This window comes from Amia ocellicauda, chromosome 5 (genome assembly GCF_036373705.1).
Source record: "Amia ocellicauda isolate fAmiCal2 chromosome 5, fAmiCal2.hap1, whole genome shotgun sequence".
NCBI classification, from domain to species: domain Eukaryota; kingdom Metazoa; phylum Chordata; class Actinopteri; order Amiiformes; family Amiidae; genus Amia; species Amia ocellicauda.
In genome coordinates this window covers 27,514,988-27,541,486 of record NC_089854.1, presented here as the reverse complement: position 1 = coordinate 27,541,486, position 26,499 = coordinate 27,514,988, and the positions used below count along the sequence as shown (strand labels likewise).

General features: G+C 37.6%; 1 protein-coding gene across 1 annotated transcript in view; it reads left to right on the top strand.

Annotated features, from left to right (window-relative positions):
• The window catches only part of ankfn1a (ankyrin repeat and fibronectin type III domain containing 1a), a 53,598-nt gene extending 46,206 nt beyond the window's left edge, over window positions 1–7,392 (top strand). Inside the window, exons 16-17 of the mRNA XM_066704649.1 lie at window positions 2,249–2,462; window positions 3,671–7,392. Coding sequence (XP_066560746.1) covers window positions 2,249–2,462; window positions 3,671–4,485 — 1,029 coding nt within the window. The 3' untranslated portion in view covers window positions 4,486–7,392. The remainder of the gene's footprint in view (window positions 1–2,248; window positions 2,463–3,670) is intronic.
• The last annotated feature ends 19,107 nt before the right edge of the window (window positions 7,393–26,499 follow it).

The window sequence follows — 26,499 nt, the reverse complement described above, 5'->3', positions numbered from 1 at the left end:
CCCTGACCCGTCGAGGCATGGACTCCACAAGAAGGTGTGCTGTGGTATCTGGCACCAAGACATTAGCAGCAGATCCTTTAACTCCTGTAAGTTGCGAGGTGGGGCCTCCATGGATCGGACTTGTTTGTCCAGCACATCCCACAGATGCTCGATTGGATTGAGATCTGGGGAATTTAGAGGCCAAGTCAACACCTTGAACTCATGATTCATCAGACCAGGCCACCTTCTTCCATTGCTCCGTGATCCAGTTCTGATGCTCACGTGCCTATTGTAGGCGCTTTCGGCAGTGGACAGGGGTCAGCATGGGCACCCTGACTGGTCTGCGGCTACGCAGCCCCATACGCAACAAACTGCGATGCACTGTGTGTTCTGACACCTTTCTATCAGAACCAGCATTAACTTTTTCAGCAATTTCAGCTACAGTAGCTCGTCTGTTGGATCGGACCACACGGGCCAGCCTTCGCTCCCCACGTGCATCAATGAGCCTTGGCCGTCCATGACCCTGTCGCCGGTTCACCGCTTTTCCTTCCTTGGACCACTTTTGATAGGTACTGACCACTGCAGACCGGGAACACCCCACAAGAGCTGCAGTTTTGGAGATGCTCTGACCCAGTCGTGTAGCCATCACAATTTGGCCCTTGTCAAAGTCGCTCAGATCCTTACGCTTGCCCATTTTTCCTGCTTCTAACACATCAACTTTGAGGACAAAATGTTCACTTGCTGCCTAATATATCCCACCCGCTGACAGGTGCCATGATAACGAGATTATCAGTGTTATTCACTTGACCTGTCAGTGGCTTGTTATGGCTGATTGGTGTATGTTAGAACTATATTTCAATCTGAATTGTCTCTGGTCATTTCTCCACAATTTGTCAGCAGTGCCTAGTAGTTGTACTACAGACTAAGTGATATACAATTTAGTAAATGCCTGGTCACAATGGGGTATAGCTTTCATTCGGTGTTAGTGCAGAAAGGGAATATAATTGTCCTTTGCCTTCCTGCTTTTTGTTTGGCATGTATCCACGGTAGTGTTTTGGAGCAGTGATTTTGTTCTCTCATTTGCAAATCAGCTCCCGTTGACAAGATAACCATTCAAATTAAATAAAGCATCACCTCTCTGTGCTTCCTGCCTCACAGCATTGATTCTCCCATCATTTCAATCCTTCCAGGCCATTTAATGACGTAATTCCAGTCTTCAGACTCATTGTGTGCTCTGCTGGATGAAACAGACACTGCTTGGTTTCTGTCCTTTATCACTCCCTTAGTTGCGAAGTAGCTCTGTTATGCAACCTCTACAGCTGGTTTCACAGACCTTGATTGGCAATAGTCTACGACTCCTTTACCTAAAATAACATTGGATAGTCCAAGAGAAGTGCTAAACTTAAGCCAGCCCCCAGAGTAGTACCAATTCATGTTCAGTGAGTTTTGAAGCTAAAATGACCACAAGAACAAGATAGAATAATCAGCACCATGGTCAGCTGTTAATCATATGCAGGTGACTGAAGTATTACCAATGGTATAGTTCACATTGGTCCAGTTTAATAAAGTATTTTGCATTATTAGACCTAGTAGGAACTTAAAATGGTTCCCCATTATGAAGTCCACTGGGATAGAGGCACCATAGACTTTTGTACTTAGTAGATTTGCATAAGATATATATGTCTAAACAACATTTTCCCTTAAAAGTCCTGATACAAATAGGTTTTTTGGTTGCTTGTCGCATGTAGCCTTTGTAGTGATGATATTGCCCAGAAAAAAGGCATTTGATTCAAGTAAATTGAACCCATTTTAAACAACCCTTGTGCAGCTGAATAGCATTTACCAAATCATCCAATTTGTGAGTTTGTGTTATTCATGTTTTTTATATTGGTTTGACACCAGGAAACCTCTACCTCATTCTTACATTTTATCAAACAGACATTATAAAACAGGATAGAAGATTGTAAGCTTCGCTATTGCAAAAATACTTGGACTACCTTTTTCTATTCATAGACCAGGCAGCATTAAGATAATAATAAGGAATAGATATAATTAATACAACAATTAACAAATAACAAATTAATGTACTATTGAAATGAAATGTAGACAGGTGGACAGGAAATAATCATGTCAGAAACACTTGTGGCTCTGGCTATAATACATATTCTCTATGTTGGCCATCTTCCAATTTCTGGGCCATACATAGGCTCATACTCATAGACTGATAATTGCATTCATTGTTTTTGTCTTTCCTGTTTTAATTCTAAAGCAAATGGATGAGATGTGGCGAGAAATGCGGTGGATTATGGATGCCCTTCAGTACGCCCGTTACAAGCAACCTGTAGGTGGCGTGCCTATCACCTGGATTATTGACTCGACAGTGGAGCACACAGTTGAGAAGAACGACTCCACATCTTCAAACATGGACTACCTGCCCACTCCCTCCCCATCACCCGAAATGCGCAGAAGAAAGGCTGTAAGCGGTAAGCAACCAAGTCCTCCGAATGTGCTCTTCTTAATGAGCACCTTTTAGTACATGTTTTATATGAAGCCCAATTATCTGCATGGTTATGTAAGAACAGAAGAAGCCACTTGGTACATGCACTGCATTGATTGTTATTCTTTAAGAATCTCTATTTTAAGCTTCATAGCTGCTCATGTTTCATTCTCAAACACATCTGATTTACAGTTTCCGTGTCGCCTGCCATAATTCAGAGCCCGGGGGCTAAACGCACAGTCTGCTCTGGGGGGGTGGAATGGGGGCTCATTCAGACGGTCACAGATCACTCAGTTTCGATCAGATTTCTTTGCAAATAGGCTTGTTTTGTTCAGAACAACCTAATGATTAATCTAGTATGTAATCCAATTGTTGTGTATTAGTAACATAGTTTTCCATCTTGACATTTTGAGCTCTCTAAAGTTGTGTGTTGCTGCTACCAAAATGTGGTTGGTCTTGTTTTGATCAGTAGACTGGTTCCAGAATATGTCAGAATTGTCAATATTTTCTGAGATTTTGTATTCCTACTCAGACCAAGTATCCCCCCACCCCCCCATTTCAGAATGCAGAGGGGAGTATAAAAACTAAATATTTCACATCAGAGAATGCTTCACATAGTTAGAAAGTTGAAAGTCTCAGCTTTCATGGGATACCAAACTCTTGGCAAACAACACAACAGTGAAGAGTACACATGGGATTAAAGAGAAGCACATGGATTTGGTGCCCTTTTAAGGGTACCAGAGGGGTTTGTCAGCTTAAGGGGTTACATTTTGTTAAACAAAACGATTCAATTATTTATTTTTTATCTCCAATTGTTTATTTGTTCTATGCCCTAATTTCAGAGAACATTGAGACATTAAACTGCGTAAATTTCAATAAATACTGGAAAATTTGAGGTGTTCTAAAACTTCTGACCGGTAGTGTATGTGTAGCTGTTCAGGATTTTCAGTTGCTCCACAGAAGTCACAACTTCCATATTCCATGTGTTTTATTCTTTCAACAACTGAGCTCCAAAATGAAATAAAGCAAAAAGTGAATATTACTACTAAGAAGGAAATTGAGTGGTGAACGTCAATATCTCAGTAGGAAAGGTAGGCTTTAGGAGACCTTTAAACACATAGCTTTACAATGTATGATGATGTATGGACCACCAAATTAATTTAGTCTGTTATTATAATTATTATTATATTACAGATTCCCAGCCTGGGTCAGATGAAGAGGGATGCTCTGAAGTATTTTTGCCTACAGACAGCGACTATGATTCAAGCGATGCATTGAGCCCACGGGAGCTGGACCTGGTGTATTCATCATCCCAGGACATCTCTCAGCAGGTGCTCTCCGGCCTGAGTGGGAGCGCGCCAGACGTGCTGCAAGTGCATGACCTGAAATATTCCCTGTGTATGAAGGAGGACTCCAGGTTGTCTAGTGGCTTTGAGGAAGCCGAAGCCTGTACCAGGAACATGGAGGGCTTGACGTTATCTGGGTTCACGGGCAAGGGAACAGACAAGGCTTCCCGTGGCAAGCAGCTCAGCAACCCTCCGAGTAAGAAGAAGTTGCTGTCCAAGCACCAGCCTCACAACTACTTTGGTGGGCACCAGCGCTGGCTCCGTGTGCACAGTGAGAGCCAGTCGGTGTCGCTATCAGAAGGCGTGTACACCCAGCAGCGGGAAACAGAGTTACCTCTGGAGTCAGCCACTGGGGGGGCTGTGAATATTTTCACAGAGCTACCACGTAGTTCATTCTTACCTCACGCCTCAAGTCTCCCCGAAGATGGGAAGAGTCGCTACATGGAGTCAAAACAGAACGTGCGCAGGATATTTGTGGAGCCCTGCAGGAGGAGTTCCCCAAGTGAAGATATCAACGCCTGGACTCTGAATGTGGGAGAGTTGCAAGCCGCCGCCACCGCTGGGGACATCACTGCTGGTTCTGAATGCGCAGTGGTTCAAGATGTCGATTCTGACGACCAAACTAATTCTCAAGTATCTGAAATCTTCAGCAGTACACTCTAGGAGTACATTAATTGACTTGAAGATGCTATATTCATTTTATGCAATTTCTGTCCACCACCCCGCCCCAATTACTGTTTAAACAATCAAGCATGCAAAGCCAACTTTCTTTTTATGATTATATATTATTTAATGCACATTAGGCTTAAATGGATTCTGCATCCGTTCAATTGAATGTAAAACAAAAATACTTAAGTTGCTGGTCAACTCTTTTAAAATATAAATTCCATGGCTTTTGACTGTTAAAACAATAATCAATGCAACATGAAGTGAAGCACTGCATTTAACTTGAACTATTGACTCCACTCAAGGCTGTACCATAAAAGGCAAGTCATTTAACAATAACTCAATTCAAAAGATAAAACGTTTCATCAGTATTTTGAAATTGGAGTTTTTTTTGGCCATTTCCAAAATAACATGCTGGATATAAGGTGCAGTTGAATTTGTTAATTGGAATAGATATGTATTTAATAGTTTTTTCGTGTTTCGTGCATTCACCTACTGATGTATTACATTTCACTCTTGGGTGCTGTGAAAGCAGACCTTATGTATAAAATATGTAATTCTGTTAGTAAATGAAATGCTACAGGGAAACAAATTAGACTCCTATTACATAGCACCTTTGATGAATTTCAGATTTAACAAGCAGTGGCCTCAAGCAAACAGCAGGTTTTTATATCAAACAAAACCGAGTGATAGATATATCACAAAAATATTACATAATTTTGAGTAAATTTCAATTGACAGATGTGCAGAGAATTACAATTTTAGGTTTTATCTTTCCGCTTCATATGAACAAATTTGGAGCTTGTAAAACCTGAAGTGGATCCCACTGCTATTTAATGCCCATCTTGTTTTGTGTGCTTTTGCGTAGTCATAACTATATTTTGCGGATTAAGACAACTCTTCTGTCCACCAATGCTCATAAAGTACTACATGTGCCCTTTGTTGAAAGTGTTATAAAAGGAATGTATATTTATCTATGGGGTGGGTGAACTTAAAATGTTTATAGCATTGGAAATGCATACGTTTTCATAAAGAGACTGCATCAGTCGTCACCTGATAAATTGGTTTGAATGAAACCAAAATGTGTGGCTGGCTTGCATTCATTTGCATGGCATTTACTAGAAGCGACTGAACTGTAGGGCGTGGAATCCTGCAGCTGACTTCGACTGTGGGCATTGAGTTCTGCAGATGGGGAAGCAGATCGGCTCAGATAATCGACATTCAAGAGTCCAGTATATTATTGGAAATTGTGTTACACATTTATAGTCCCAGAAAACAAGTTAAATTATTTGCTTCTTTAAAAAACATAACCTTACATAAGAAAATCTACTATTTTACGTGTAAATATATTGAATCAAAAGGAAATGTATTTTATCAAAAACCAATTGCCCTGGACTGTAAATGTGTGTATCTTTTACCAAATGATGTGAGGTGCACTGCAACTGAATGAATATACGTGTTTTGAGCTGTTTCAGTGGGGACAATTGGAGAGGATCTTGTATTTATGTCCCGTCAAATATCAGCATGACCGCAACTGATATCCTGCTTCATTTCAAATATTTAACTGTGACATTTTGTGGCAGATCAATGCAAAACTAACAAAAGTATTGTTAAATTTACTTAATTGGAGTTTTTCTCACTTTTGCAGATGTAGTCCCTTTTCCAGCTCTTAATTGAACACTGCTTTGAACCTCAGTGTGATATCCTTGTAAACAGCTGGATGCATTAGTGTGACCGTGGATAATGGACAGATACATTTTACCACACTGCAGTAACACCTTACTATAGCAATGAGGGCTTTGATAATTAATTTAGGGCTTTTAGAAGTCTAACTGTTTTCACTCCTTTTAAGATAAATAATTGTATCTGATTGCATCTGAAATGGTCTCTATATTTAAAAGCTCTGTCCTGAGATTTGATTGCCTGACATAAGAATATTGTTTAGCACAGTTGTGATAAATTGTGCATGAGTGTGGAGGGGCAAAACACTTGCGCTTGTGCATTGCCAGCAGTGTGAAGATACAGAAAACCAGTTTGTGAACATGGTTTACATATGATTTTAAACCCAGAAAAAATATTTCTGGTATTTTGAGATCCTTCATTCCTCCTTGACTCAGTTCAAAATGAAAGAAATGTCTTTACTATACCCACCAAACTTTACACAGCTATTTTGCTTCACAGACAATAATGGCAGAGCACCAATACAGCATGACAAAGGGGTATTGTTATCAATGTGAGGTATCTGTAATGTTACAGTGTTACTCTGTTTTCAAAAGCTGGAGTATCACGGTTAAAAACAGAAAACAAGGAGTCTTCAGGCCTATCACCACTAAACTGGTATCATGTTTTGATGTGTGCAAACTTGTATTCTGAGAAAATCTGTCAGAAAGTTTATATTTTAAATAAGTACAAATGATAGTATTAAATTATATATTGAAGATTGTAAATATTGTATTGCCAGTTGCACTATTACTATGTTATTACATGTTGGTGTTATACAGTATGTGTAAGAACAAACAACAGACGTCTGCACAGTTTTGATGTGCTTCAGAAAACACAAAATATCAGTTTGATAGCCATGGTAAAGCATATCATTAAATTGCTGTTCACACATTTATACAGTATCAAACCACTTTATACCCCGTTTGTATTTACGAAACACATATCCCATTTTTCACTACAATAACAGTTTTGAGGAAATTTTGTACAAATTTGACTTTTCCTAAAAAAACTGCAGATTTTAAAAGATTAAATTCAGCCACATTGCAGGTTTTGAATTTCTCATTATTGAAATTTAATACCAGTAGGTTTTTTTTTTCTTTTCTCATATTTGGTTCCTCAGGAAAGTTGTTTTTCCATATGATGTACATTTAATATAGCCTGTTTATTTTTTTAAACCACATACACATAATATATATATATAACCACATAATATATATATATATATATATATATATATATATATATATATATATATATATTTCACAGTCACCAGGTTAAATAATTCAGTATTGTGTTTGAACTCTGACAAAGTACATCATTTTATGTATGTATGCTGATTTCTATTTTCTCGTTGGCACATGCAAATAATTATGATCTTTTTGAAGTAAAATAATTTGAAGGCCTCTTGGGTGGGGGGGGGGGGGAAACTGCAGCAGAATTAAACGCAAAACCAGTTGCAAATCTCAGAAGCTTAGCATAGCATCTTTCTTTTCTGAATTCAAATACTATATATTTCCTTTGCAACAGTTTTTCAATTTTCCAAGCCCTCATGAAAGTGTAACTAAAAATTGATTAAGTATTAAAAGTTCATGATTATCGATGAAAAAAAAAGTTACATATATTTCTAAATACACAATGTTCTGATGTATTCAGTATTTTTTTATGAATGCATTTTGTATATAGGTGCAAAGATCAGGCATATCTCACATTAAAAATCGGGATTCAGAATACAGGCAAGAAAAAATGCATTAATAATAATAGTGGAAATAAGAAGGTGTATTAAAGGTGGTGTTAGCTTGTGAAGTATTGTTATATAAACAAAATCCAGGAGGTAGTAAATACTGGTTTTCTGCAAGAAATGTTGACGACAGCTTTGCATGTGCCATGAGCTTTTGTTCCGTTGTTCCTGGTGTAACCTTTGTTTGAAGGACGTTGTGCATTAATTGTAGACAGATTAAACTGTGAATGAAATCTTTGAATAATGATAACAAGTATTTAAATGCTGGGACAAATCGAGCAAGTTTATTGATCACCACACTGGAACCTTTTGTAATATATAAAGGTTGTTCTATTGTATAACGTTTTACTGTACTGTTTTTTGATCACAGAAGAAAAGCCTTAACTGTTGGCATGTTTGTGAATTGCTATTTTGCTACAAGGATGTATGTTGTTGCCATCTAAAGTATGGGCACACTGTTGCTTTATTCTCAAAACCAAGTAGATTTTTTTTATATAGTGTATTCTGAATGTCCATTTTGTTTGAAATGAACGTAAGTGTGTGACAGCACTAAACACTACAGACATTAAAATGAAAGTTGTGAGTTTTATTGATCTATTCTCTCCCTGCACTGTGTGATTACTGATTGTACGCTATACCCCGAGTTACACACACACACACTTAAAGGCTAGATTAAGATACTTTTTTCAGACACCTGATGGCTTATACAGATATTGGAACATAACAGTATATGATAGATTAAAATGAATAGATTTAATTGTTTATCAGGTTATTCCTCCTGTTTAATTCTCAAAAAAATCCACAAAGACTCCTGAATACATCCACAGACTCTGCATCCAAAGCTCAGCCTGGCAGTTTTTTCTTTACACCCACAACCTGAGATATACTGCAAGCCTCATAAAAGGCTCAAAAGCCTCTTAGCCTATTACCCTAGTCAGTATGATATGAGACTTCAAAATACTGTTTTGTCCTTTAATCTTTATCTATGACTTTTATTCCCTCATCTGACATTTGCCGTCTCTCGGAGCAGGTGCAAGTGGTCCTTCGGCAGCAGTGAAATTTATGGATACTTACTTTTAAGTTCACGGTGTTGTTTCCCGTCGGCAAAACGTGCTTCTCTAGAGAAGCTTTTTCTTTTTGGTTTCTAATTTCCGGTAAGTATCAAGGGAGATAGTATCTATGGATACTTTAGGGTCTCTTTAGTTGACTAAAAGGCCAAAAGCACAGCAACCGGTAGCCATGGAAACAATTCAGGAGACTCTTACCAGCTTGGAACATGCACCAATAGATTGGGACCCCAGTCAAATAGTGGAGAGAACAGCTAATAGAACAGATAAGAATGTTGACCTAATTTGTATATTCAAATGGCTCAAGATTGCAGTGTGGTGTTAAACCCGTGAATATTGATGCTTCTTTTTTGATGCACTCCCAAGAGCTAGAAATTCTGCTTTTGAGGAGCCAAAAGCAAAATACAATCCCGTATGTGAATGTTGGTGAATGTTTTCTTAGTTTTTGTTGCGGTTGTTTGTTTGTTTGTTTTTGTTTGCTTGGGTTTGTTTTTGTGTTGTTTAATTAAACTAACCTCCTCACAGTGCATTCTGAGAGTGTTGTACTCTAGCTTTTAGAGCATTTTATTTTCATAATGCGGTTTAAAAAGTAGGTTGTGAAAAAACCCGACTAAATAAGAATAACATGGTGCTGACATTGTAGATTTTGCTATTTTACGAATACCATATTTTTTTCTCTAGCTTTGATTGCCCCTACGTTTTCCACTTGGAGTGCTCCTGTGCCCTCCTTGCATCCTTATTGAGAAATTATAGGGCAGGAGTTGGTCCCATCTTGAATTCAAACATTCATTTAGGAGCCCATCACTCGTCCCTTATCTCTCTGTCACTCATGTATGACACAATACATAGCTGCTAGCTGATTGAAATCTCTGCTAGTTCTGTGGTTCAAGCCTAAGGTTTATGTAAAAACACAACCAATTTCCTGTCAGGGATAAATGCACCAACAAGCTCCATCAATTACTAACAAAGGAGCGCTTAATGGCTGTGTGCATTTATTTTCCTTAAACTAACAGCACTGGCATACAACACTTAAAGATTTTCGTTAAGTGATGACTAATAAGTCACAGCTGGAGATGGAATAGGTGTGAAAGTTCTCATCAAGACACAGCTGAGGGGGAAATGTGCTGTGTGTTCCTTAGTTTGATTAGGGAAATAATTGCCAACACTGAATCTTTTAATGTCAGGGGGGTTTATCTTTTTCTGTCTGTTTTTATTTTTCACTGACAGACAGGTTTTTAAAGTGACTGAACTTGTTAACATGACACAATCTGGAAAATAATCAGTTACTTTAGGGAATTCCAGTTATGGATGAGGCAGTGATGTGACCTGGGCATATGTAAGTTTCTAAATCCATGTATTAAAATTGAGTGAAAAAATTAAAGCAGCTTTCTAAGTATATGCTGCAATGTGCAGCCGCAAGAAAAGCAAGAAAAAAGGACAATATCTGAGATAGAAAGTTTTCTTGCAAACACTTTCATTTTATTCTTATTATATTGTATGCTATGTGATGATTTGTTTTAAATGTGAGAATTCAAAGAAGAACAAACATCTTCAGGCAGCTTCATCTCAAATTCCTTCTATGAATCGCAGGTCTAGGAGGTACAGACAAAGATGTAACCAGACCTGGTAAGAGGAAATGTCTGCAAAGGATGTAGGGAGGATCCCAGCAGGGGCACCTTCTTATAAGAGGAGTAATGGAAAAGATACAGCCAACCAGCGCCATGCTGACGTTTTCATTTTCAGTGAGCCCCTTTAATTGCATTGATGAAAACTGGCATGGGCGCGGGGGAACATGCCAAGCCTGCATGGTCTCTTTTTTCATACTGGGCTGCGAATTAGCATGAAAATATTCTGAACAGCAAAAGCTCCTAGAGAAAGCTGGTTATCGTGATAGAGCTCAATGCAGTTATTGTTAACCATTATTTTTCCGGTTTGCACTGGTTGTTTTAGCAATTCAGACACATTTTGGATACATAGATTGAATTGCACTGTATTATTGCACTTTGTATTGCTCTTGTGTTTTGTAAGTCGCCCTGGACAAGGGCGTCTGCTAATAAATAAATAAATAAATAAATAATACATGCACAGATATATTAATCTCTGGCTACATCTTCCTACGTCTACGATGAGGATTCAAACACGTCTGTGTAATTTCATGTCAGGCCAATCCATAATAAAACTGAATAGTCATCCAATAAATCTCAATCTTGTAGCAATAGCAGTAGTAATATCAACAATAGCCTTAACACAAAATAACTCTTTTGGATTTAAAAAAAATCTGCCTGTATATAAAGTACATATAATCTTTGTATTAAGTACCACGCCATATGCTGAGACATGATTATTTGTAAAATATGTTTTTTTTTTTTTCTTATTGACTAGAATTGATGTTGTAGATTTTATTAAACATATCTCTCAAACACAAAAACAAGAATTTGCCTAGGGAGCAAAATGTTACATTTTAATGGGAAAAAGTGATAACTTTGCACTCCAGAGCAATAGCTAAAGAAATGCATAGCACACTGTCCCAGTTTACCCAAGTTCTTATGTATTTGCATTTCAACAAGACTGGGCTTGGAGATTAGCCTGTCACCATCCTTTATCTTTGCGCTGTGTCAACACCTTTTTTTACAGTTAATAATGAGGTTCCTTTCACTAAATAAATATTCGAGCCAATCTTGGTGACTTTAGGATTACTGGAATTATATGAAAGTGAAGGTTGATGTCAAATAAGTATTATGTTTACTCCCACTGAAGGACAGTAGGGGGTCAAATTTATTTTATACCTAAACCTTTGACAGTCACCTTCCTTTGAGTTACTATTCTTAGCTCATACCTTGCTCGGTAGTTTTCCATTTACGTCTCAAAGCTCCCCATAACGGGTCATGCACTGCTGCAAGTAAACATTTTCAAACTTCATCTTACAGACTTACAATAAAGTCAGGGGGGGAGACTAAGCTTTAATTGGGTATCATTTGTCAGTGTTTTAAATAAGCAGAATTATTGATAGGAGCCTTAAATGTGGGAAGGGTTGCCAACTTCATTCCTTGAAAGTCACAAACTAAGAGTTTAAAGGGCTGTTTAAAAAAAGTCAGACTCTAAATCACTCTTCATTATGCACTATATGAAGCAAATAGTAATTTTGACCAGTTAAAACCATTGACTGAGTCAATATAATATAAGTGTCTTATATAAATGTTTAACAACCACTGCTGCTCAATTAGTTCGTTTCAGGTGGTGTGCAGAAAGGTTGCATTATTATGAGAAGAAAGCAGCAGCATGCAACATAGGCTTGCATTTCTGCTGAGGTAACTAATACAAGAGTAGTTGCCAATTGGGGATAGATTCATCGTATGGTGTTAGCTAGGGTACATGGCAAGCCAAATTGTCATTTAGAGATATCTCAAATTGAATTTATTTGAAGATATCTCAAATTACATTAAAGATATCTCAAATTGAGGTTAATTTTAGATATCTCATTTATAGCTCCAATTTGAGATATCTTGAAATGGAGCATTAAACAAGATATCTCAAATTGACTTCCTGTCCTATTTGACATATCTTAAAATACACAGGACGTTCATACAAAACATACAGCATTTTCACAGGAAGTCAATTTGAGACAAAGAAATGATCAGTCTATAATTTTAATGGTAGGTGTATTTTAACAGTGAGAGACAGAATAACAACCAAAAAATCCAGAAAAATGCATTTCAAAAAAGTTATACATTGATTTGCATGTTAATGAGGGAAATAAGTATTTGAACCCTTCGACTTAGTACTTGGTGGCAAAACCCTTGTTGGCAATCACAGAGGTCAGACGTGTCTTGTAGTTGGCCACCAGGTTTGGAAACATCTCAGGAGGGATTTTGTCCCACTCCTCTTTGCAGATCCTCTCCAAGTCATTAAGGATTCAAGGCTGACGTTTGGCAACTCGAACCTTCAGCTCCCTCCACAGATTTTCTATGGGATTAAGGTCTGGAGACTGGCTAGGCCACTCCAGGACTTTAATGTGCTTCTTCTTGAGCCATTCCTTTGTTGCCTTGGCTGTGTGTTTTGGGTCATTGTCATGCTGGAATACCCATCCACGACCCATTTTCAATGCCCTGGCTGAGGGAAGGAGGTTCTCACCCAAGATTTGACGGTACATGGCCCCGTCCATCGTCCCTTTGATGCGGTGCAGTTGTCCTGTCCCCTTCGCAGAAAAACACCCCCAAAGCATAATGTTTCCACCTCCATGTTTGACGGTGGGGATGGTGTTCTTGGGGTCATTCCTCCTCCTCCAAACACGGCGAGTTGAGTTGATGCCAAAGAGCTCGATTTTGGTCTCATCTGACCACAACACTTTCACCCAGTTCTCCTCTGAATCATTCATATGTTCATTGGCAAACTTCAGACGGGCCTGTACATGTGCTTTCTTGAGCAGGGGCACCTTGCGGGTGCTGCAGGATTTCAGTCCTTCACGGCGTAGTGTGTTACCAATTGTTTTCTTGGTATCTATGGTCCCAGCTGCCTTGAGATCATTAACAAGATCCTCCCGTGTAGTTCTGGGCTGATTCCTCACCGTTCTCATGATCATTGAAACTCCACGAGGTGAGATCTTGCATGGAAACCCAGACCGAGGGAGACTGACAGTTATTTTGTGTTTCTTCCATTTGCGAATAATCGCAACAACTGTTGTCACCTTCTCACCAAGCTGCTTGGCGATGGTCTTGTAGCCCATTCCAGCCTTGTGTAGGTCTACAATCTTGTCCCTGACATCCTTGGACAGCTCTTTGGTCTTGGCCATGGTGGACAGTTTGGAATCTGATTGTTTGATTCCTTCTGTGGACAGGTGTCTTTTATACAGGTAACGAGCTGAGATTAGGAGCACTCCCTTTAAGAGAGTGCTCCTAATCTCAGCTCGTTACCTGTATAAAAGACACCTGGAAGCCAGAAATCTTGCTGATTGATAGGGGATCAAATACTTATTTCCCTCATTAACATGCAAATCAATGTATAACTTTTTTGAAATGCGTTTTTCTGGATTTTTTTGTTGTTATTCTGTCTCTCACTGTTAAAATACACCTACCATTAAAATTATAGACTGATCATTTCTTTGTCAGTGGGCAAACGTACAAAATCAGCAGGGGATCAAATACTTTTTCCCCTCACTGTATCTCAAATTCAATTTAAGATATCTGAAATGGAGTTAGTTTGAGATATCTGCAATTCAATTTAAGATATCTTGAATTATATTTTGAGATATCTCTAAATGACAATTTGATTTGCCATAAGCGTAAGGGTTCTGGGAAATCCAACTTCACTTTGGAGTGAGGCCTCAATGAACTTTCCACAGTTATTTTCTCCACATTATCCTCATAATATTACAGCCATCCTTAGGCCAGCCTGGTCTAAACCACAATTAATCCACATAAAACTATACAAACACTGGTGACTTCCTTTGAATAACAAAGGGGTACCAAAATTATGTTTGCAAATTATGTTTTCCTGTTGGTAACACACTCCAATTTTATTGTCCCCTCATGTCACAGAGAACAGATTAGAACAGATCTCACTGTGTCCCTGATTATTTCTCAGTGGTATACCCGTCTCGCACAAAGTGATAGTTTTTTGGAAATAAAAACAAGCTTTGAGAGGTTTCTAATTGCTGTTTTAGGGACTGTTAAATAGAAACAGGCTCAACAGTTTTTTTTTGTTTTTTTTTTGTTTTCCAGTATTCATCCCACGTTCCAAGTCTGGTAAGAAGTGGAGACTTCATTGGAAACTTGCACAGTAAATATTTTGGGAAGAGAAGTTTCCAGAAGCGAAGAATGATTTTAGTGAAATATATTAAATTATGAATGGGTGTTGCTATACAGTAATTGAGAGATTGATACGGAAGACCCTTTCTTTCCTGAGTGGAAATTAAAAAATAAAATGAAATGAAACAGTTCTGATCTTCCTTAAAAAGGCAAAACAAAGTCCAGAACAAAGGAGGACAACATGAAGAGGATACCGTCTATCTACACAAAGTGGAGATTTACAGGCCACATTGAAAGGACTTGGTACAGAGCCAGCCTTATTCCTCTTGTGTGGCCTGGGGTCTGGCTGGTACAATACAATTTTTTCTGCCTGTCCCAGTACCTTGGTGCCAGGAGCTTTTACATCATTCAGATTTCATTTTAATGTCTCCGCTCAATTTTCTTACTAAGTCCGACAAGCCAATCTACTCTGCCGGGCACATCAGCACTTTCTGCCTTAGTCACAATGTTGTTCCCTCTGGCTTGCATATGCATGTGTTGTTGCTAATAGTATGAATACATCTCATGATCTCTTTCAATAACCCGACTGATCCTCAACAAATTGTGTATTGCTGTATGAAGACATTAGATGGTATTTATTTGTTTCTTTCAGAATCCCTGAGTACGGCGCAGTGGTGCAAAAAGGAAAGTGTTGGGAAGGTAAAAAAAGTTGCACAAGAGGGATTTGCTAGCATCACATTTGACCTAATTCAAACCTGTCCCCGATTCAAATGCAGCTACTTTTCCCCATTGTTTATTTCGTTTGCCATCTATGCTGTCAAAATTTCAAGCCACTTCCATGATTTTCTATGTTTTCAGGGCTTAGTTTTTAGTTTTTTCTCATATTAACTTTTTTGGTTCATATATTTCTGCTGATTTATATTTAGTGGCAGAAAGGTCCAGTTTACTCCAAATAAGATACATTTATACTACAATACTTGAATTTCATTGACTTTTTACAATGTTAATGAGATGCCTATCTTTTCATCCTTAGAGCAAACACACTCTCTGAAGGAGAGTTACATATTTCTGTTAGATAGTAGTAGAAAAGGATTCAAATGGTTGTTATTCTCAGAAAGACGATTGCTTTTAAATTGCAGTTAAATAGGAGTTAGACGAAATTAATTACATTGAAATTTCCAAGTGGGTTTCAGGTGGGATCAGATATCTGGGAAGCAAGCACCAGTTGGGGGAGGAAAGGATTTTTTTTCTTTAAGACCACACAAAACGCCACTCAGCGAAACTCAACTCAATACAGGCCTGATTAATTTGTGCAGGCTTGTGCAAACAAGGTGTTCAGACTACTAGGATTGAACAGAGGGAAACTGTCAGGCAGAGCAAGCCTGAGTCCATAGTAACAGAAAGACCAAACATCCATTGCAGCGAGTCTTAATGCAAGGGCTATGTGGTTAGTTGTGGCAGAGGGAGCAGTTTAGCTGGTATATTATACCTCTGTTAAGAAAATGTAGACTGTCTAAAAGTTCAACTTTTAAAACCACAGGATTGTGGTCATACCTGCTTAACCTCATTTGTGTGGTCACAATGTTTTCTTTTTTTCTTCTTTTTTACTTTGGTTTCTTGTCATCCGATCACCCTTTTTTGGAGGCAACAGTTCTTGGGGTGGCTGGCTGGCTGGAAGTAAAGCTTATCAACACACCGTGAATTTGTAAAAGGACAAGACGATTCATGTTTTACCAACCTGAATCATATCAGTAAAAGGGTGTCTGTCTATTCCTAGGTTGAGATCCAATCAAATGGCACTTGTCACTCTTCCTAATGATGTTATTTTAAAATTTCTATCCTCAGATTTAAATATGGGTCAGGCTTTTCATACGTCAGATTACTGCTGTGTGATGAGTACTTCTAGCAAACGGAGGTGACCAAGAAAGAATTTGAGAAATACTTTTTTGGTTGCTGGGTGTTTGATTTTCACAAGGCTTGCTTGTAACTGTATCCCCCAACCCCCACCCTTTCACCCTACCCCCACCCACAGCCCCAGCTAGGTGCACCAGTGTTTAAATAACAGAGCCCCCAGGCAATCTCTCTTTTTACCTTAGTAGGGAAAGTGGAGTGAGCAATGTTGTCACCCTGGATTAACGTTGTATAAATATTTTCAAATAACACAAGTGAGGAATAAAAAATAATAATACCAGCATTTTCAATAGAAAGTCAATTAGCTTTTGTAGTAAATTATCTTATTTTTATGGGTGGCACTTGAATAGTCCTTATAGTCTGTACATTTTTATGTCATTCAAAAAAGAAAAGTAAAACTGACGATGAGCTTAAAAACTGTGTTTATGGTATGTTGCTTAGCTCGGTTGCTAAGCTGCGTGACACTGGGCTTTGAAAAATTATAAACTCCTTTTTTTTTCAAGTCGTTACAAATTCAGATGCTGCAATTGTTAAATGCAATCATTGACACTCAGGACAGGATTTATCTGAGCCTGTATGTGTGATGTTTTCACGTAACAGTTGTCATCTCAATATCTTAAACATTATACCATAATTGGCTACGACTAAACATTTTCATTGCACCTTGGTATCTTAGAAACAAGTGACATTTCATATTATATAACTTAATAATTCCCTGTACAGCTCAGATGTTGTATTTTACTGTCATTCTACATCCACAAGGATTCATCGCATCTGCCTTTCCCTAAGATTTGATTTCATGGTGCATTTGCTGTTGTGTGTGTTCTTCATGACTCCTTTATTGTTGTTTCTGCTTAGATAGTTATTTCACTGGAACAAATTATTCCTTCTAACAAAGCTTCTGGAAATACTTGTAAAGCGTTGCTATCCAGAAAGCGTAGACAATCCGTGTCATGCAAGGCCACTAATGGAGCTATGTGAGCAATAGTGATATACATCCGTGTCATATTTGTTCTTTGAGTTCCAGTATGTCTTAAGGCATTCACTTGATGTGATGAATATCTTGTGGCATTACTGTTTTCAGAATTTGTATCAAGAAAATTGGGATTCATTTGAGTATGCTGTTTTCCTGTTTAATTAGAGGTCTTGTCAGTGGAACACTTTTTCTTAGCGTGTTAAATAACAATTCCAATCAGAAACCGCCACGGAGAATCACTTCAATTACAGTAACAAAGTAAAACGGAGACAAGAACATGAAATTATGGAAATTGTTCCTTATAATTGATTTATAAATGTTTATCAAGGATTCAGTTTTGCAGTTAATGCAGTACACTCTTTCTTCCTTGCCCACACAGTATAGTTTTCATCCAGCCGTCCTCGTTGTCCAACCAACAGCTTTGTAGCTTCTCCCTTGGCCTCGGGCAGAAAAGCTCTGAAATAAATACTGTATTGTCCAGACATATTAAAAAACTGTTTTCATAGTCATGCACGGTTGCACAACCTCAGAGGATTAAATTGAGCACTCACAATAGCTGGCCACTGATTTTAATAAGCAGAGGCAATATCAAATTAATATTCTAGGTTAAAAGACAAATTCACAGCTCTCTCAAGCAACATAATAATAATAATAATAACAATACAGTACATGTATATGTTTTCTTTTCTAAGATCTGTTATGAAGAACGCTGACCTTGTCTACCTGTTTACAAAATTATCAAACAGATCCACAATGTTAGAAGGATGCCTTTATCATTTCATTTTGAAAAAGTACGTCACCCTATCCAGTAGACCTGAAAAGATCATTTTATATTTTATAGACAACTGAAAGGTCACTACTGCTTGTACCATACTTGTACCCAGACTGCGAGTGAGAGAAAAAGAAAAAGAAAATATCGAGGAAAATAAATAAAACTGATAAAGCTAGAATTGTGTAGCCATTCATGTAGCCATTTGGAACTACATCATACTAGAATAAGTCTGGTCCACTCTTGTTTTGTGGAGACCCAAATGTCGTTCTGGTTTAATACTTGCATGTCTTTGGGTGAAAATGAGAATTGAACTACGTTAAATAGTATTGGCCTGGTCTAGCCAGTCAGCGTTGTTTCAAAACTGTGGGGGCTTAACTTGATCAAATGAAGGTTAATTTGTCATAACCTGGGTGTTTTCTGGCAGTTCCTAGAGACAGTGGGAGGCCATGGAAAAAAGGCTTGGAAGATAAATATGTACAGGTGGAACCCACCGATTGTAGACGGACAATATGCCTAGATGTTCAGAAAGTCTAAATCCACAATGTTGATAGGAGGTGACCTCCGTGTCCCTGGAAAACTATTTGAAGGTGGTTGCTGAATCTGTTGCTTTGTCGAAGTGCGGTCGAGGTGGTACAACACTTCTGCGCTGGGCTGCATGATGTTAGAGCTGCTTTAAAGGCTTGCGGGTGGGCATGCTGACAAATCGACCGTTCAAATTGCTTTCTCGTTAAAACTTCAAAGGCCTTTTATGGGGGAACGAAAAGAAAACAAACGAGACAAATCTTTATCTGAGTAGGTCACGAAAGAATGAAAAAATGTTGCCCCAACAACCGGAGAGGGCCAGCGATTCTATATTAAGATTACGAAAGCTTTGGTTTTATCATCAGAGCTCCATACGTGTTTTGTATTTCTCAAAGCTTGGTATCGCCACATACCTTCCCTAAGAGACAAAAACCTTTATTCTTCAGCATTAGTGGTCATCTTATCAAAGCTGTTGGCAGCTACATTACAAATGAAACGTATTCTGAAAGAAATCCTAGCTCAGCCATGAAGGAAAAAAGAAAAATGTCTACCAAGGCATTACAAAATACTCGAATATGGTACCATGAATTGAACTGAATACTGACTGAATTGTTTTTTCTTTAAATAAATTGTATTTGAGTAGTACTGACTTTTAATAATAATGATAATTATTATTATTATAATAATAACTTGATATATACTAAATTTTGATCTTCTTTCCTTCTACTTTAATTTCACCTGTGGCGTACATTTTCGCTTCCCTCTCTAATATGTATTTCTCTTCCCAGCTTCAACTCAGTCCTACAATAAATGGAAAAGAAATACAATAGTCCTGCAACATCTGCTCTCCTCAACTAGCCAGTCATTCTTCAAAAATGATGAGCCACATCTTGTTTCGTGTAGAGTCATACTGGGCAGGGCTTGGTCAGTGACTATCAGATAACTTTAACAGCCTTCTTACCACTAACTTATAATATCCTTCCACTGTAAGTCTGAGTGCTGCTGGCAAGCTTGGCGAAACGTGCCACTGTTGTGTGCTGCAGTCTGTGGGAATGCCCTTCTCCTGGGGGTAATGCTCTGTGGTTTCCCTGCTTCTACTCTCCCAGTTCCTACATAGACATTTATATGACATTTAATTTTCTAATTTTGGCATATATTTGTAACAATGTTCAGAAACCCACCCAAAAAAATACATGAAGGTAAAGGGAGTGTAATGTTTGCAAAGCCTCCAGGAAATGTTCAAATTATTATTTGGTGGTTGTTTGTTTTTATCCAAGGCTTACAAATTTAATTATGCTTAGACAAAGAAAGCAGAACCAGAGGTGGTACACATATAGTGCAAAGCTTACATTTCATTTTGGTCTGACAGATTGGGTTTAACAAAAGCAGCAGTATAAAAATAACAATTACAAGATACCTTTTAAAATGGGAACACGGTGCTTATTTTAATTATGCAGATTTCACAACCAATGGAAAAACAGAGCGGCTATGAAACCCTACCGCTCCATTAATAAGTGTTACCTGAGAATGCCTTCAGATCTGCCTTCAAGGTGCGTGCCAGAAACAGTATCTGGACTATTTCACCAAATTAAAAATCAGCAGGGAAGGTAAGAGACCTGTGAAGCTGTCGTAAGCATTCATTTTTATCACATATCCCTGAGTAACAGGAGAAATATCCCTGTGTAAGATGTAAATTTGTTCATTGAAGAAACAGACCCTGCAAAGGATTCTATTACCTTGGCTGCTTTATCGGTTAAGGAAATTAACCTTAGTTTAAAAAAACTAAAAACCAAAGTAGCTCAATTAAACAGGCATCTCTGCAAACTACCGTGCCCTTTAGAAGTAGAAATCAAATTATTAAATCACAAAAATGTATGAAATGTTCAAACAAAACAAATGAATAATACCTAAGGAATTAAATGTCTACCTACATTTGAAATCCTATATAATTTTCTATTTATTAATTTTTCCGAGAAAATTATGTATTATTTTTTGCAGTGTTACACATAATGTCTGCGTTTAAAATGTTTCAGGTGTGCTTATGTTTTGTATGAATGCATCCAAGCATTTGTAGAGTAAGTAAGTCACAACTACTACGGACTCTGTGTGTTTATACACCTAAATGTAGGGAGGTGGCCAGATATACTTCATCTCACTTCTTCCTCTGTTATTAAACACACACAGTTTTGTCAATGAACTCTCTTTTAGAAAAAACATTGTGTATGCGTTCTCCTAGGACCAGCTTTTCATCCTGAGATGCCTTAGCACTTTGTCACACTGCTGCTCGTAGGTTCCTTATCTTTGGAACATAATTTCACCCCCATTTCCTTTGTGAAGTTAGATATCACATCCTACTGGCGCCCGACATGTATTGTCACAGTATTAGTCCAGAAAATTACTCCAAGGTCAATTTAAAAGTTAAAAGGGGAAGAATGGAATAAAAGAAACAATTGAAACAAGCAAAGCGGAAATTTAAACACCAGGAAACCTCCCCCCCCCCCTTCACATTAGGCTAGTGCACTTCAATTAACTTGACAATAACAGAACTTTTGTGAGGAAATCAGTCATGTGCCTTTCTGTTCGGCTATACCTTAGACAGCCTCTTGCTCTGGTGTCACCTTTGTTTTTTTTCTGTGTTCCTTGTGTTTCATATTTTAACCAAGGAAGGCTGGCATGGCCAACCGGCTTCTGAATTGTTTGATAACCATTTCACGTTGGGTTCTTAATCTGTTTAATTCTGTCTGGGGCAAAAAAAAGACATCCGTACTCTTTTTCGGGGACCTGCAAAATGCACTCAATTAAAGTTAGTGGCTATTTTCGGAGCCACTGTTCATTGGTATGACTGATTTGGTTTTATTAACCTGAAAGGTCAACTTCAAAGGGAAAAGCTGTGTGTATTTAACTAATCGCAGCATGTAATGGGGTCTGAAAACACCAGCAGAATTGAGCAAAAATAGAACTCCAGTGGTAGGAATGAGTTATTTAGTAGTATTTTGGTCGGCAGACCAATATATTTTTTTTTTAATTGAAAGAAAAAAAAATGAAAATTGAAGCACAGAACATGCAGCAAGTGAAGGTTTTTAATGAGCAGAGTTTATTTTCATTTAATGAGCCCAGTAGGATACTGTTGATATTTCCCAATGCCACGGTTATGTGATAGTACACTATATGCTTTATTGTATGAATATTGTGGAATTTTCCCCTGGAATATGCAGATCTCTGAAGTGTTCTCTTATGTTTACTGTATCTGTGGTGTTCATAAATATATATCAAAAAAAGCATTTATGTCAGCACATCTATACAAGATATAAATATGTCTGATTTTATATACAGATGTAGTCCAAAGTATTCAGATACTTCGTTTTAAAGTTATTGTGATTAATTTATTCATTACTATACTTATATATCAAATATTTGCTTCATAGTTTGTTGAACACTGATTCAACCTAGAAAGTTAAGATGGTGTGTAAACTTTTGATGGTACATTCATTTCAAGTCCATTGAACAGAGCTTGATTTAATATTAAAATGTTTATTGCACATTCTTTCTTCTTTTTCAAGTGTATTTGATGGCAAAACTTCACACTGTACATGTGCAACCCAAATAAAATCCAGTGATAAAGTAAGAGAGTGGTTCCCATGGTGTATGGATTTTACACTTGATTTAGAAATGTAATGTTATTTCATAGATATTATAATTTTTAACCTATTGAACTAGAAAAGATCATTAATCCACTGATTTCTCTGCATAGGCTTAGATAAACAGATTTCTACAAGGGTTAAACCTTAATATTATTAGTATTATGGCTACTGTTTAACATATATAATATCTAGTTTTGTTGAAATGTGTCCACCTTCTATGGCTACATGAATGTATTCCTGGCAGTATAGTCATTTAATAATAACATGTACAAATGTAAATACTCTTCAGACAAATGCTGTACGCATACAGTATTTAATGACTTTTTAATGTACAGTATATAGCTATTTATTATCTCAGTTCCAAAGGCTACATTATTGACATTACCAATACAATAATTAAGGTCCATACAGATTTATAAACTGTGAATTTCAGGAATCAAATCATTACCCAGTTTACAATTATCCTTTGCTCTGACAACAGAAGTTATTTGTTCATTATAAAAATAAATGTACAAAAAAATTAAATACTTTAAACATGTAATTGTTTTAGTCTAGAATAAAATACCTCGGCTGTGCACAAAGACAGTGTTTCAAAGAGTTTGAATGAACTTAATGTATAGACTGTGTTTGAAAACTATAAAGAGCATGTGTGTATTCATTGTGACTGAGCTGTACAAGGTTGTTCTTGAGTAGTTGACACGATCTGTTGAGAAGTCCCATTGTGAGCCACGAACATTTTCAGTGTTCCAGGTTTGAATATCATTGCGTCTACTTGGAATGACTCATTCACTGGAACAGAACACAACTGTGATTATTTGCAAAGTCTCTTGCAATGCATTAATTGCACCGATACACAGAAGTGCAATGTTCTTTACTGTTTATGAAAAGGATACCCGAGCAGAATCATTCCAAGTGCATTCTTGACGCATTAACTGACAGGATAATTGCTAGTAATCATAATTCATATAGAACATAGCAGGGCTTCTCTTTTCAGAAACCTGTCAAGTTAATTTTAGAAAGGGATGTCAATATTTGCCCGAGTCTGAGTCGTTATTGTTTGGTTATCTTTTACCTATTGATTCATTTGCACAGGAACCAATGTCCTCATTGCTTCATTTTAAAAGAAATCCAACAGATTAGAATTAAATACAAGGAGAGACTGTGTAGATAGATCAACTCCATGTGCCTGTTTCTTTTGTCGGTTTCGCATGTCACTGACTTTGGGGATATTGTTTGACCATTGAGTACGTGTAGAGGGCAAAATGCAAACCTATTCAATAATAAAGATGGATTTTAAATGTTTGTTCCATTGCTCATGTAGGGAAGTGATGGTTTTAACATTGCCTATAGAATGACAGTCATAAAGAGATTCAACAGCTTTTCATCAATAAACATGGCTAGTGGAATAAACAAACATCTCTGAAATAACTGTGTCTACAAGTAAGGAACTACTAAGTTCAGTCAAGCTGAGTTCTCTGTATGATTCTTTGTCATGCTGGAGTCTTCATTCCCACAAAACCCAACTTCCACAACTGGAATATTTTCAGTGTAGGTTTTTGCTTAGTCATATAACACGATGGACTACCCTGGCCTGCTTTATTTGACATTTACATTCCTTGTAGTGAAGTGGGCTATTTGTCAATTAATGGGTGAATTTTTAACGTCCATTCAATGATCTTCTTGGCAATTCTATTACAAGACTACTTATAGTCACAAAAAGCACCCAGCATTTAGCACCATACAGCACATGTACATATATAGCATATAGTTCATGTACACCAACTAGAAAAGTGGGCAGAATGTTTCACATTTTTAAATGTGATTAGCTGTACCTGTGAAAAAGCACGACTTCAGGCTTGCATAACATAGAGCTTGTCTTTCATTTTGTAAAGCTGATGTGAGCCTATCTGTTATGGTTTATAATCTTTAATTTCTCAGTTGTAAAACAGGGCTATGAAGTTTCCAGACTTGGCACCATCTGTTGAATGTAAATTAGGAATGCTGTTATAACTAGATAAATGGGTCACTGGTTGATGTGTATGAGCAAAATAACAAATTTTCAAGAGAAACAGAGGTGCATTTATCGAAATGGATAGTTTATGGCTGATACAGCAGCAGGTAAGTAATTCCTTCAAATTATTTTCAAAGGACGAGTCTTAAAGCATTAGACAGCGTGTTAAGTTTGCGGATTGTGATGATTTTCCATGCCTGCTTAGTTAGTGCTGGATCAGGCAAGGGTGCTCTTGTTCATTAGGGAGTTATTTTGGTCAGGTTTTATTGAGAGGTTCCCTGTGGTTTGGCTCCACACTGAAATATTGTCCTAGTCTTTCTGACACAAACACAGGGCAGTACTGAGAACCTGGCGCCAGCTAAAACTAGGGAATGTGTGTGCGCTAGAGAGAGAGAGAGAGAGAGAGAGAGAGAGAGAGAGAGAGAGAGAGAGAGAGTAAAATAAAGAAAGTGTCGTATATAGTGATATATGTTAATTTCCAAGTTCTAATGGAAATGCCATTATAGCTGTTTGTTTCAATTTAGTTTGTTTGTTTTAATCATTCATTTAGAATCAACGGATATAACTATTCCAGCAGCTAGTACTGAACTCCTTAGCTGTATAGTTTGGGATTTTCAGTCCTTGCTACCAGGGTTACGCAGTCATTCAAAGCATATTTAAGAAGGTACAAAAGCAGGATAAGCGATCATTAGCCATGTCATCTGTGTAAGTAACAAGGTGTAGCTGAACAAGTGAGAATTAAGTTAATACCGTGACATTCAGTAATACGCCATGAATCTTTAAAATGTCAAGTCCATTAGTCATGTTATTTCACTTTGTGTTAGTTGCATATGCGACCATATACAACTGTAGAGCTTATTTGCGGTTGTTAAACACTGATTTAAACCTCAGTTTGGCAACAGATTTGGAGGGCGCTTCGGATCAATGGCTGGAGGTGGTGTATTGATGTATTTGACTCGCTGGTTTGATTGCATGATTCTAAAACGCACCTTTATTTTTGCGTTTCATTCATAAACGGGAAAGTCTGCGACTTTTGCACTGGAAAACAGAATAAACACTTCTGAGACGTAACTTTCGGTATTAGGTCAATAAAAGCAGCTGGAAGTTTTGGAGCCATTGTTGCTCTTGAAAGTGATGAGCAACACAACGATCAAACAGCTGGTTTTACTGCAGTCATGGCTCATTATGGCAAAGAGATGAAACACTTCACATTATTGGACTTTTCTCGGTTTTGCCTCTTTTCTGTTTCTCCATTCAATCACGTATTTGGAGTTTATTTTATTCTTCGAGGGTCCTCTCTAGGAAATGGACCTGTTATGAAAACGCTCTGATTGGTGTATATTATATTAATAAGATATCATCAACTTAGGCTGCATTGAAGCAGATTACTTAAATCGTACAGTTTAACATTTCACTTTCCACTTACTTGCAAACGGAGGGTAACTTTTTTAAGCTAGGAAAATTAAGTGACTGAGAGCAAATGTTTGTCGTTTTACATATACTAGTAATCCATCAAGTGCCATTAGATAATTACCAATAAAACATTACTGAGCTGCATGGATGTTAATAGTCCTCTTTAGTTTTTTTTGTTTTTTACTTGGGAGGGAAATAGGATTATGCATTGAGCCCATTCGGTAGCTGGAACAAATTATTCACCCAGCGATTTTGAAGTTGTTGTTTTTTTATCACTTTATTACATGTTTCAGTTGATTGCTGTCGCCTGGTTATCTTTAAAATATAACGTAAAATTGACTTATCTTAATCGACATCTAACAACGGGCACAGCTACATTTATTTTCCTCACACCAAGACTGTGTTTATGCATTAGGCATAAGTGTAACCTGTGACAAACTGCAGTCTGCCCACACTGAGTACAGCTCAGTATCCAGGTCTAGAAATCGATTACT